The sequence below is a fragment of the Medicago sativa genome, chromosome 8, assembly GCF_051527215.1.
Source record: "Medicago sativa cultivar Bolivia chromosome 8, Bolivia_mono, whole genome shotgun sequence".
Lineage (NCBI taxonomy): Eukaryota > Viridiplantae > Streptophyta > Magnoliopsida > Fabales > Fabaceae > Medicago > Medicago sativa.
The window spans coordinates 41,584,974-41,599,230 of NC_140756.1; the positions used below are offsets into that span (position 1 = coordinate 41,584,974).

Sequence of the window (14,257 nt, forward strand, 5' to 3'; positions counted from 1 at the left end):
ACACCGTAAACAACAATTCATAATATTTCATATGCTTCTAATCTTCTCAACATGCATAGATCTACATTAAAGAGTTTACGTGTGAGGGCTGGTAGAATGAAAAGAGAATGGGTTTTTGCAGTTAGATCTGTGGAGTTCGAAAACAACCATGGAAGATTTTCTACACAGATTTACTGAGATTGGACTTCATGGCCACTATTTCGTTTTGAACCTTCCATTTCTGTTCTTCTTGTTCAATGTCCAGTTGCTCAAAATTGTTTCATGAAAAGCACCTAACAAAAAAAAATCATATATGTTGGGCCTAATTTTTTATTTATGCCTTGTGTAATCTCTTGGCTGGCTGACAGAAACAAAAAGCAAACAATACTGATATTTTATTTTTAATCCAATTTATATAAAAACAATCGATTCCATGAAGAATTAAAAAAAAAAATAGTAACCCAAAGTCTCTAAGTTTGGTGGTTAATTAAGCCATTGTATCAAGGACTTCTTCTCTTGTTGCACCCATAAGCTTCTCAAACGCATATTGCTTCACGCCGGTGGGTGCTTGAAGAAGGGTGAGGGTGTGTTGGGTGACGATACAGTGAAAAAGGTGAAGCAATTTAAAGTGGTCGTGCACTGGAAGAAAGAATAGAGCTAGTGATGGAGAGGACACACTCAAGGCTAACTAATTAAAGTAAATTGTTTAACTAAATTGAGGATGACTGGCTGGAGTAGGTAATATGTAAAGGTCTATCAATGGATCTTTATTTTTTAGGACCATATTAGGGGCTCCCTATATATATATATATATATATATATATATATATATATATATATATATATATATATATATATATATATTGCCATTAAAAAAAAAAAGCAGAAAGTTTTATTTTATTATTAGTATTTCATTAACACACACATATAATAAAAGAAAGTAGAAATTGTATTGGACCCACTACTCATCTTAACTATCATACAAATGCTAAAAAATGAAAGAATGTGTTGAAGTGTAATTTATTGTATTTTCATGTTTGAAATGAAGTTTCATCCATGTTTAAAGTAGTCTCAAAAGTCTTCATGCTAGAGTGTTGAAAACCACTTCAAATTCTCTTTGGCTCTGTTTGGTAAAAATAAGTTATAAGCTTATAGCTGATGACTGATAACTGATAACATATAACTGATGACTGATAACTGATAACTTATAGCTGAAAAGCTCATTTATTAAAAATAATGTGTTTGGTAAAATTAGTTGTTGAAGTGGCTAATAAATATAAAATGACATAAAAATACATGATTATATATATTTTTTAAATTTATATACCTAATTTCTTTTACTTAATTTATTTCTTTTTAAATATTCAAATTATTTTAAATTACATTCATCTCCAAAATGATAAATATGTTTTACGAATTCAATTAACATTTTTTTACTAACATTTGTTTCACTATTTATTGTATATTTTATTTAGAATTATAATTATATTATATGAATTAAGAGGAAGGTAATAAGAAAAGAAACAAAGAAAATATAGTTTTACTAACATTTGTTTCACTATTTACTGTATATTTTATTTAGAATTATAATTATATTATATGAATTAAGAGGAAGGTAATAAGAAACAAAGAAAATATAGAAAAACTAGAACATGAGCTGTGGCACAAGTGTACTAACGTGCAACATTCTGGTTGAGGCAAAATATAAGTTGGTGGTTATATATATATTTTTTTTTAATAAAAGTGGGTAGTTACATGTAAACGTGGGTAGTTTTTTTTATTAAAAAAATTAAATTAATGAGGTTAAAATAGGAAGAAAATATAAAAAACTACTTGAAATAGTTTTCATAAAAAGTTATAAGCTCACGAGGAAAGTTTGTTACCAAACACGTATCCAACAAGCTTATAAGCTAATTCAACAATCTATAAGCTAACTTCTCGTGGCTAACAAACACAAGCATAATAATAAAGTAAACTGGGTGTATTCAATTAGGATTTTAAAGGACAATTTTTCTTTAAGAAAGTCTTGATGATTTTAAAAGGCTTTGTAGGATTTAATGACTTTCATGATTTTAAAAGACTATCAGGATTTAGGATTTGAATTTCAATGGATTTACATCATAAGATTTTAAAGGATTTAAAATGATTTTATGGACTTATAAAATTTCAAAAAAATTTATGAATTTTAAGGACTCAACACATTCTCTATCATAATATTCTCAATGGAGACTCTTACTATGCGTTTGTTTCATGGAATTTCAACACATTCCTAGGAGATATAGGATTGGAATAAAAAGTTCCCATGTTTGTGTTGTCATGGAACCAACAGTTGTACCCAGGAAAGAATCATTCCTAGGAAAAAAAAATTGCCTAGGTTGTTCGACTTTCTATTCCCCTCTACTTGAGGCTGGAAAATTTATTTCCAGTAGATACAAACAGTTTTTGCGTAAAACTAGTGATACACCCCACTACCTAGCACGTTTTCACCTACATATACAATTGTCCAATTTTTTATTTCTTTTTGAAAAATACATTTCAAATGAAAATATATCAATTATTTTTAAGAATTTAAAACAAAGGATTCCCATGAACTAACTATGCTACCCATACACTTTTTTTTTAAAAAAATTTAATCCTTTGAAAGTTATTTCTGACATAAACTTTTGATACCGTGAAACAAACGGGTGAATACTTATTTTTTATTTTTTTACGAGAGATATAGAGGAGATAGAAAGAGGGAGAATAGAGGAGAGAGAGAAGGGAGAAGGGAGAAGGGAGAAGGGAGAAGAGAGATGAAGAGAGGAGAGAGAGTGGAAGAGAGGGGAGGAGAGAGAGAGAGGTAGTAAATATTTTAAAAAAAAAAACAATCCTAAGAAATCTTATGTTTTCATGAAAGACTTTTTCATGCTAAAATTTCACTAGAAAATCCCACAAAATCCATCAAAATCCAATTTATTAAACAATCCTTTAAAATTTGAATGATTTTGAATACTGTGAGACTTTTTTTAAGTGATGTAAAGTCTTGATTGGATACCACAAAACTTTTTTAAAATGACAAAGAATCTTGATTGAATATCACAAGACTTTTTTAAGTTATAAAGAGTCTTGATTGAATACCACAAGACTTTTTCATAATTAAAAAGTCATTTAAAATTTCATAGAATCCTAATCCAATACATCCTGGTATTTAGGCAAGTTTGACATTTGTCAACTATTGAGAGTCTTTACTATTTTAAAAGATTTTATACATAATTATTTATTAGAGAATGTTAACCAGTGCTCTAAGGGCATTGGTTAAGGAACTAAAATAAGTAAGTTTTTAATAAAAAGTAGTGTAATTATTATTTGGTCAATTGTAACAGCTTACTTTTCCAAGACAAAATTTCTACTAATGGATTCCTTAACCATTGCCCTTAGGTACTGGTTAGCAAAACCCTTATTTATTTTGTTAATTATAACAAATTCAATTTAATCAAACTTTTAATGGATTGACTGATGGTAGATATCCATGGTGTGTGATATTGGAACGGCAAAGAGATAGCGTGTTTTCAATGTCAAGCCACTGAAAAATGTGAAGTTTTTATCTCATCGAGAATTTCCATCTTCCCAAACATTGCTCTTCAGTCTTCTAATTTCAAATTTGAATCTCCAAAATCCATTATTTATCTCTCTGTACACCTCTTTGTTCCCCCCTCTCTCTCACACACTTCCGATGAAGGAGAAGAAGCAGATAGGATACACCGCAATGTCCGCCGTTCGATCACCGTACTTCTCCTTTATTCCTTCTACCTCCCGCTGTTGCCCCTTGTCATTTCCAAAACTTATGTTTCCCATTTCTTCTCTCCATTTTCGTTTCACGAAATATGCCTAACGTGAGACACAAGCAAGGTTCCGCAAAGCCCATAGAAATTGTCGTTAGGGGGTAACAGGATGGTATAGTGTCAAATGAACTTGGAATAAGGTCTTTCTTTGCGATTAAAAATCTAGAGTATTGTGAGATTTTATTGCCTTCCTGGTGAAAGTTTTTTTTTTTTTTTCTTCTTGTTACATATTCGATTTTTCTATTGATTTGGTTATAGGTGCAATGACCGCTTTAAGATAGTAAGTCAATATTATGTTTTTACTTGGCCTTAATTTTTTCTATTCTGAATTTTGTCGATTTTTAAACATTTTTATTTGGTTTGTATTTTCATATCTACTGTCCTAGAGTTTGTGATTAGACTTAATGGAATTTTAGGCTATGGATGTGGTTTGAGCTATAATGGATATTTCATTCTTTACATCTTAACTTTTATATTGATTATTTACTTTAAAATTTTTACTTTATGAAATGACCAAATATTGAGTTTCTATTAGTGTCAATTCTGCACGTCAGCTATGAAAAACACATTTCTTGATTTTTTGTCCCTTTTATTGGCTATATTTTCATCTAACCTAATTATTTCAAATATTTCTTCAGGTTGGAATATGATGCAGTATCCGATTAGAATTGTGAAGAACCAATTAAAAGGACAGAGAAAATGAAAGAAAGTGTGAATCACAAGTAATCCAATATTTTGAATGTGAACTTCATAGAACCTCTATAAAAACCTATTATTTTTATTTTTATTTTTATTTTATTTCCCTAGCTTTTTGTTTATGTTTAGAATGTTCTAAACTAGCTTTTAGTTTATGTCTTGAGACTTTAATGTACATATTATAGGAGGCTCTTAAGTTTTTATTGAAGGTTGCATTTCCTGAAGAAGAACTATGTGGCTTGATATCAGAGCACTGGTAAAGGCTGGAATGATCCATGAACAAATTTTAGATAGATACCGTACTTTACCTTGTGTTGATCTTAATTAATTGTGTTAATGATTCTCAGGGCCGTCCCAATAAAACTGGAGGCTCGACTCTCGTAGTAAAAATAGGCCTCTAATAAAAAAAATCGCACAATTTTTTTAAGAGATTAATCTTCTATTTAAATTGAAAATAACACTCGTATAATGGTTATTAGCCACCGAAATTAAAATTAGCAATTATTTTTACTAAAGACGTGTTTGTTAATGAAAATAGATGACAAAAAATTCAAGATATATAGTAGTTTTCTACATTCATAAATAACTTTGAAATGCATTTTAAGTTGTAATGGCCTAGTAGTTGTGTATGTAATTGAGACTTTTATATTTGGTTCAAATTCACATAAATTCTCGGGATTGAACCTCAAGACCGATGACTCAAGTGCATTCTATTTTACTACTAAACTATTCCAATATATCTATTGATTTTTTATATTTTATTTTATATACCTAACACTTTTGAATGCTATATTAATCTATTTATTTTTGAGGTTCCTAAGATTGCGAGGCCCGGCACCGTAGCTCACCTTGCACATGCCAAGGGTCGGGCCTGATGATTCTTATTGGTACGTGTTTCTCAAGGGTGGTGGTTTTATTTCTTTGGAGAATTTTCTACTGCACATTTAGGGTTTATGCAAAATTACACTTAAATTAGCATATGCCTATGTACGTAGAAAACCAAGAATTTGAAGCGGTTTTCAACACTTTTTCATCAAGATCATCGAGTCTACGTTAAACATGGATGAAACTTCAATTCAATTATGAAAATGTAATAAATTATGGTTAAACACATTATTTTAGTTTTTAACATTTATTTGACAGTAAGAATTTGATAGTTAAGATAAATAATTCAGTGATTAATTTGATATGGAGTGATATAATTCAAGTCCATCTTGATTTTTAATTTAGTGAATAATTGAGAGATCGATATGACAATGTAACAATTTGTTATGACTTTCTTCAACAAAAATTTTTTTTTGTTACTTTCATTTAAAAGAAAAGTCCAAAAACAATTAATAATTTTGGATCAATTTCGTCCTAAATACATGACATGAGTTGCCATTTCACGTCAACACTAACATCATACATTATCATTGTTGAGAGTGAGACTTGACGGAGAGACGAAATTAATTGACGTTTATAAAATTTAAGGACGTCTTAGCTATTTCGAAAAATTTAAGAACGAAGTTGACAAGTCAATACAAATTGAAGGACGAAAAACCCATTCATTATATTTTCTATTGAAAATTGCTTTTCTGACATCAATAACTTCCTAATAACACATGGAAAATACTAAATTACCCCATCGGTAGTTAACTACCGCTGACATATCCGAAAGCAGTTAACTACCGCTGGCTTCAACTGCAGTTAACTACAACTGGCTTTGCTGCACTTAAGTGCAGTCCAGTTGTTGTTTTACGCGTTTCGGTCGAAAAATCAAAATAAATCGAGACTTAGTCGGAATGCTAGGAAACTTTATAGACACCTCTATAAAAATACATATAAAGGATGTGCAAAGTTTCGTAACATTCCGAATAAGTCTCGATTTTTTTTTCTGACCGAAACACGCAAAGTTGCAATTGAAAAAATAAAAATAATCGAGACTTATTCAGAATGTTACGAAACTTTGCACATCCTCTATATGTATTTTTTATAGAGGTGTCTATAAAGTTTCGTAGCATTCCGACTAAGTCTCGATTTATTTTGATTTTTCGATCGAACCATGCAAAATCACAATTTATTTCCAAGTGCGAGTCTGAAAATGTGTCCTGGAGGTTGAATTTTTTCACAATTTTTTGCACTCGTGTTTAGAACAAAATAAAATAACATTTACCACAAAAAATATGAATTTTCCGACAAGGGACAGATTAAATATGAATTTTTAACCCACCTAAAACTTAATACACCAAAACATCAACCTAAAAATTGAATTTTGAGCTGTTTTTTTTTTTTTTTTTGCAGACACCTCTATAAAAATACATATAGAGGACTTGCAAATTTACGCAACTTAGCCTCAGTTTATTTTGATTTTTTTTTACTGAAATGCGTAAAATCGCAATATTTTTCCAACTGCTCTTCTGAAAAAGTTATATCGAGGTTGAGTTTTTTCATTATTTTTTGCACACAAGTTAAGGACATAGAAAAAACATTTTCCACAAAAAATTAGAATTTTTCGACAACGAATGGATAAAATATGAATTTTTAATGCACCAAAAACTCAAAAAACCAAAAAATCAAAATGTCGACTTAGAAATTTAATTTTGAGCTGGTTTTTTGCAGACAACTCTATAAAAATACATATAAAGTCTGTAAAGTTTCGTAAAATTCCGAAAAAGCTTCAATTTATTTTGATTTTTAGACCGAAACGCGTAAAATCACAACTGGATCTGCACTTAAGTGCAGCAAAACCAGCTGTAGTTAACCGCAGCTGAAGCTAGCTCCAGCTAACTACTGTCGGGGATAATTTAGTACTCCCTCCGTCTCACAATATTAGTCGTTTAAGGTTTGTGCACGCTTATTAAGGAAATGATTAATTGTGTTGATTTCAATGGTAAAATTAGAAGCATTTACTAAAATGTCCTCATTAATTGTAGTTAGTGGAGTAGTTTAGTTGGATGAAATTCAATAAATAAGGGTATAATAGTGGAAAAAAATAATAAATGTTGCATTGGTATTGTAAAGTGACAATTATTTTGAGAAAAAGAAAAAATGCTAAAAAGACAATAATTGTGAGACGGAGGGAGTATTTTTCATGTGTTATTAGGAAGTTATTGATGTCAGAAAAAGCAATTTAATTTTCATTTCTATCCACACCACCATCTAAAAGCCACCGACCCACCTCATTTATAAACAATTTCGATCACGAATCTCTTTTTCACTTCAAAAAAGAAACGTATCTTTCCCTTCCTAAAATTAACAACGTATCTGCATAAATTTCGACCCGCTGATTGTTGTTTCCTCTTAGTTGGTGTAATCCAGGTTTGCCTCTCGTTCCCTTTCTCTCTCTTTCTCCTTCAATTTTTCAATCGGAGTTTTATATATCTATGCCTTAATTCGTTGTTCTGTTCATGTTACTGGTGTAAAATAATGTTTGATTTTGATTGTATTCATTGATTTTTCGAAACATATACTGTTTATAGATTCATAATCATATTAGTTGTTATAAAACCCTAGTTAGTGGTTATTTTTTATGCACTTATCCCCTTTATTGGATTATTGAACTGAATGTAATTACGCTAACCCCAAGTTTTGTTTTTGTTTTTGTTTTTGCTTGTTCCATTTTCTATTGAAGGAAATAACTTTGGAACGAATTGTATTTTTTTTTAGTGGTAATCAATGTTTAAAATTGCGGTGGTGGTTATGTTGTGATTGTGTTTTTTTATCTTGAAATTGTGAAAAAAGTTACAATTATAGCTGATGCGGGGATAAATGTGCTGCGATGTAATTGAATAAACTTCTATTGTTTTATAAGATTTAGGGTTCATCGCCCGCGTGTTGTCCAAATAGGACATGCTGCCATCGTCCTTGCCAACACGATTGATTTAGCCATTGTCTGTAATGTCCTTATAGATTTTGGTTTATCCTCCATGTTGGTCTTTGAAGAGGGTCTTGAAGGTTAATTGAACAATAGAGGGCATTCTTACCCTTCAATTAGCGACGTTAATCAGGGATCGCATGAGATAGCTGTTTGTTAAGAAAATTCTATGCTATATCTCTATAGCAGCTATTTGGCTACACTATAGCGCCGCTATTAGACAACACTGCCACTCTTTGCTAGCCATCACAAAGCGTTCATCTTGTGTACAAGGGGAATGTTTAGTGGGGAAATATGTTAGTTGAGCCTCTTAATTAGTTAGTTAGAATACTTATTTAGTTGTGGAGGTATCATAGGCTATCAAGTAGAGGGTAGAAAGCTTAAAGAGGAACTTAGAGGTGGGACAAAACTAGGTTTATTGAATAACTGGCATATTATAGTTTTATGCTAAAAAACACTTCTTTTTATATCTGAACCAGCACTTATATTGCTATGTAATAGCAATTCGTTTAAAAGGTAGTGAATGAATAATATAAAAAAAGAATAATTGTTGTGGTGCTTGAGGGGCCTGAATCCTCCCAACCTGTTAAATCCTAGATTTTGCAATAGTCTCCCCTTTAGTCATCTCTCCTTTTACACTAAATCTACAATCAGTTTTAATTTATAACTACCTTGACGAACTCAATTAGCTTCATTTCCTTTTCCCTCGCTACTTCACTCGTAAACCTCTTATATGCATCACTGATAAGGGTGTGGGGTTGTTTGCTCTATGGATTTCCTAGGCCCTAGCCATATTGCATTAATGCTTGCATCACATATATGATATGAATATCAATCTTACCATATTTTTCTTGTCATTGGGATGACATCTCTCGTGTTGTGTTGTGACTGTCCATACAAATATTTTTAAGTGCCGTTTTGATTGAGATTGCCATAATCATTAAACAAGTTATTAAATTATATTCAATTGATACACACAAATTGATGGTTAATTCTTTTTACTGATTTGCATCTCTATTTTCTTGTAGCAATGGATGTTGAACAATCAGATAATGCAGTTTTAGCTTCTTATCTCACACCTAATTCCATAGTTTCTCAGCAGAATGAGATTTTTTCTCCTGAAGATCTTGCGTGGGTTGATTCATGCCTGAATAACGATTTTGATATTTCAGAAAGTGATTGGATGCCTATGAGGGATGCTTTGTTAGAAATTATCAGTTCCGAATCTCAATCTTCTAAAGTTGATGGTGGAGATGGCAATCAAAGTATTCCTTGTAGGGAGGAGACAAATACTACTTTCCAACTCAATCAGTCATCTTCGACTTCTGATGTAGAGCACTTACAAAGTCGTTCTTCGACTTATAATGTTAGCCTAATAAGTATGGCTACAGAAACAAGCATAGACACTGAATTCACTAACACCTTGTATTCTTCAACTTTTCAAGGAAATCCTTTTTTGCCAACTTATAATGAAGACCTGAGACCGAACAAAACATTTGATTTAGGACTTGACCTTGATTCTGCAACTTATGGGATGGATCAGGAGAATATCTTCAAAGTCTGGGATATGGGTTATGCAACTGATGAGAGTGAGCAGGCATCTGAGAGTATCTTCAAAGTCTGGGATTTGGATATTCCATCTGAGGAAGGTGAACTTGTTAAAGAGTTGAAAAAAGCTCTGTCAAAGAATTCTTTGCGGAAGGACATGAAGGAAGAATCGCTTGATGATCTTATTGCTGGCATTGCTGATTTGTCTTTAAATAAGAAAGTTTAATTTTCTTTATTTTATTTTCATTTAGATCTTAGTCTGTCTCTTTTAACTCTATTTAAGTATTAGTATTATAAGTTCAAAGCTACTCATTCGCCTCTATGAATTTACTTTTTATCTAGAACAATGATTCTGAGACTTATATCCATAAGAGCATTGTGTTTGATGTACATAAATTTTAGATTTAGTGTGGTTTAAAATTATGAATCAAACATTAATCTATTCAAAGTAATCTTGGATCATGAATTCTAAATCATATGTTAGTAACCAAGGTTGTTAACATTGTGAAATAACTCGGTTGTAAAGTGGAAATTGAATTGAGTTTACTCGACTAACAGGGAACTTGGTAAACTCAAACAAACCCACAGGGAATTTTAAAAGAGTTTTTAGTTTTCCTTTTTTATCTAAGTTCGCACTTCCAAATTCAGTTTTACACTTCCAATTCCAATTCAATTTCTTCTTAATAATTAACTGATATTTTAAATTATTGATGTAGTTATTATATTATAAGGCAAGCTCATTGTCCATGTAAGCTTTGATTTGATGGAAATTGCATTATATATGCAGTGGCCGAAGTTAAAACCCGAACACTCAATTTATTCACCATAAGATGTGAAGGTAGGCTCGTACGAGTTAATTTCAAATAGGCAGAAATTAATTATGGTGAAGCTTGTGTTTTCTTTTGCGACATTTTGTTCTCTCGCTGAAGAGTAAAAACATAGGATGACAAATTGCTTCCTTTATGAGTTTAATCATCATGTTGTCATAAGACACTGGGGTTTGCCATGGAACTGATATTCGAGTTGGTAGTGAAATGTCATTTTTTTTTTTTTTCACGTCAGCTTGGAAAGCCTACAAACTAGGCTACTCCAGCAAATGGAACTAGGATTTTGTATTTTGCAAGGAAAAGTTACGTAAATGTAGAAAAGAACACCCCCAATATCACTTCGATGAAGAACAAAAACGTGATATGTCTTTGGAAGTGTAATACCAGAAATATAATAGATTTATTTAGAAATGTAGGGTGACCATAGTAGAGTTGCTTAAGAATTCATATTCACTCTCCAAACTTGCAAATATCCATGTCTTGAATGTTATTTGCTTCTTCAAATCAAGAACATGCACTTTCATTTAGTTACACACATTATAATTATCAGAAAATATAGTAAAACATACTATCTACATAAACAGACAATATAGTAGATCCATAAGGGCATCAATATTCAGGGCTACACAAGATAAGTGGCTGTACATACAGTCTGAAATACATCATCTTCAAAACAAGAGAAGACACAAAATGAAACAACAAAGAAGAAAGATTGAAACTCTGTTCAAAGACTTGTCAATCTGCATTTCCTGCCTTCTCATTCTAGGACTGGTACTTCCGTTATGAGGGTACGCAAACAAATTTGCATCAGATACACCAAACATCCTTGTCGACACCATCTCCCCAAACAAACCCATCACAGGATTGACGAAACTAGTCATAGCAGCACCACCAAGATAATGTAACCCATTGGCACTATGACCTCCATAAAGGTGAGGGATGTAGTGCTGATAATGAATTGGTCGCGATTGTGACTGGAAATAGTTCGGATGAAGTTGCTCCTCGTGATGTAGATTTGATGGGCGATTTGAAGTTAACATAGCATTTAAGTTATAAGGAGGTGGTCGATGAGGTATACTTAAACCAACCTGTAATTTATTGGATTCGGTTTCTGAATTAGATTTCCCTCGGCCGTAAAGTGGGACTAATGAAGTATGGGAGATCACGGCTTTACAAACCGGGCATGTTGGCTGCGTATCCAGTTCAACAGAAGAGCTTTGGACATTAAGCCACTTATATATGCATGGCCAGCAATACAGGTGACCACAGAGTGTAACCACAGGATCATTTGCTGATTCCAAGCAAATATTGCAATCAAAGCAGTTATTTTCACCACTAGAGATTGTTGTATCTTCTGTAGTGGATTTCCATTTTTGCTTTAGTGAGACTTCTTCATTAGAACCAAAGCATGTAGATTCCATTGAATTTTCTCCTACAGCAAAATACCCTGTTATACACTAAAGAAATGTCAGAAAGCTGCAATTATTTCAGACAAGCATGACGTAGAAGTAGAACCAATAAGATCAGGTACTCGGAGAACAAGAGCTACAATAAGATTTTATTGCAATTATACTTTGAAAAACAAATTACCAATGTTCAATTGATTTTTCTTTTAAAGGGAAATTTTTGGAATTAACGGTTGATATTTGACCCATTAATGAGAATCATAGAGAAGCAATTTCAATATCTGTCGGAAAAACCAAATATAGGCAATAAACCTAGAACTTTTTTATGGTGCTACATTGAAGTAATGAGTAGGGATCACAACAAAATGATTTAATCATATATGCCAACAAAAAAAAGGTTCTAAAGGTATGTTTGATGGACTACGTCTATATTTTGGTATATATTTGAGATTAAAAAAAGAAATTAAGAGAATAACATGATAGATCATCTTATAACATTTCAATTTTCAATTGCAATCACACTTGATGCATTTTGTAGAAACATCATATAAACATATGCGATGTAAGAACGGATTTACAATGTTAATTTCTTACAAAATGACATAACAAACATGTTTATTGATAACAAAATGACAAACATTTCATCACAAGAATCCACATATCAAATCTCTATGTTTATTGATCATCTTCAAACAGAATAACATAACTAGTCCCTTGGTATAGAATCAGCAGAAATCTTAGACCACATAATCATTAATTTATCAACGAATTTAGCTTAGAATTCGAAAGGAACCAATGAATTAAGAAAGAAAGTCAACTCACAATGTTTTCATTTCACAATTATTCATTGCTAATTCCAGTTTTCAAATCCAGAAACAAAAATTCAACAACAGCTAATACAGATTTAGCCCTTAAAAAAAAAAGGATATTATAAGGAATCTTGAATTGTCACCTCAGATGAAAATTCAATGCATGCAAATCATTTTAGAGAAATAAAAACCCAATACCCATTTGGAAAAATTGAAATTTTGATCCCAAAATAAAGAAGAAAAACTCTTATTATGCATCACAACAGAAAAATCACAAACCAATTAATAATAAAAATGAAATAAAAAGCATACCTTTGCAAATATGCAAATTAAGATGGTGATGAAAATAAAACTAGCTTGAAAGGAAGAGAAAATGAAAAGAAAAAAACAAAAGGAGTAGAAAATTGGGCTACGAAGAAAGCAATGGAGGAGAGTAAATTGTGGAAGAAGATGAAAAAGATTTTATTGAGTTGGAAATTTGGTGGTGCCACCAATGTATATATTTAATTCAGCCACAAATATCAGCTTGATAATAAAGTTCATTTTATGCTTAAAAAATATATATTTATTTTAATACTTTCTTATAAATAAAATATATCTTGGAGACCACGAATTAAGCGTGCACCATCTAGAACATGCATCTATCAATGTTTTAACAATCATCCGACCATGAAACCTTATTTTTTTTTTTGGCACAACCGACCATGAAACCTTAGGAGCAAGCATATTCAATGGTGATATATATAAATGGTTATTTTGTAAGTATTGTGACACATTATTTTAAGGGAAATGCTAGTGCTAACTTGTGTCATTTACCCTTATTTTAAAGCAACCCATTCATTTTCTACTTTAATAACGAAAATGTATACCCTCCTCACATTTGTAAGTAAAAATATATATTTTAAATTAATTTAATTAATAATGTATATGATCTTTATTATTGATTACATACATCGATTAATGAATAAATTTAAAATATCGATTTTTGTTTATAATAGTGATCGAATGGTGTACGCTAGATTCCACAACTTTACATTACAAATTAATATCATAATGTGAGCACAGTTTGCATTTGTGAAATGTCCATGCCTCCAATGGTTACATTTATCCTTTGGATTTGTGTTACTACTCTTCCTTCTGATCACCAACAAATCCTGCAACTAAAACCTTATAATTTTGATTGTTTTTTTGATAAAATTGAGAACAGTTTGCAATTTTGAAAAAATGTTGTTAGGATGCACTTCAAAATAATTGCAACGACAAGTTTTACGATTATATTCTCTTGAAAATGCTTTTTTCCGAGTAAAATGTAAAA

The 14,257-nt window shown here is 31.3% G+C and overlaps 2 protein-coding genes across 4 annotated transcripts; one reads left to right on the top strand and one right to left on the bottom strand.

Moving 5' to 3' along the window:
* The first annotated feature begins 7,694 nt into the window (after positions 1-7,694).
* Positions 7,695-10,332, top strand: LOC146899198 (uncharacterized). Its single transcript, XM_085737791.1, has 2 exons — positions 7,695-7,796; positions 9,381-10,332. Exon 2 carries the CDS (start codon positions 9,383-9,385, stop codon positions 10,124-10,126), a length of 744 nt encoding a protein of 247 aa, XP_085593917.1. The 5' UTR covers positions 7,695-7,796; positions 9,381-9,382; the 3' UTR covers positions 10,127-10,332.
* A 968-nt stretch (positions 10,333-11,300) lies between these two features.
* On the bottom strand, positions 11,301-13,414 carry LOC146899199 (E3 ubiquitin-protein ligase RMA3-like). 3 transcript variants are annotated; one of them, XM_085737794.1, is made up of 2 exons: positions 13,255-13,414; positions 11,301-12,159 (listed from the first exon to the last, which is right to left on the bottom strand). In XM_085737794.1, the coding sequence occupies exon 2, from the start codon at positions 12,146-12,148 to the stop codon at positions 11,396-11,398; it is 753 nt and encodes a 250-aa protein (XP_085593920.1). In that variant the 5' UTR covers positions 12,149-12,159; positions 13,255-13,414; the 3' UTR covers positions 11,301-11,395. The 3 variants fall into 3 exon arrangements, with proteins under 3 accessions (XP_085593920.1, XP_085593918.1, XP_085593919.1); XM_085737792.1 differs by having other exon boundaries at positions 11,301-12,174; XM_085737793.1 differs by having other exon boundaries at positions 11,301-12,184.
* Positions 13,415-14,257: the final 843 nt, after the last annotated feature.

Bases quoted from the DNA above. Each gene is read 5' to 3' on its own strand.
- LOC146899198 (XM_085737791.1), top strand. From the start codon at position 9,383: ATGGATGTTGAACAATCAGATAATGCAGTTTTAGCTTCTTATCTCACA.
- LOC146899199 (XM_085737794.1), bottom strand. From the start codon at position 12,148: ATGGAATCTACATGCTTTGGTTCTAATGAAGAAGTCTCACTAAAGCAA.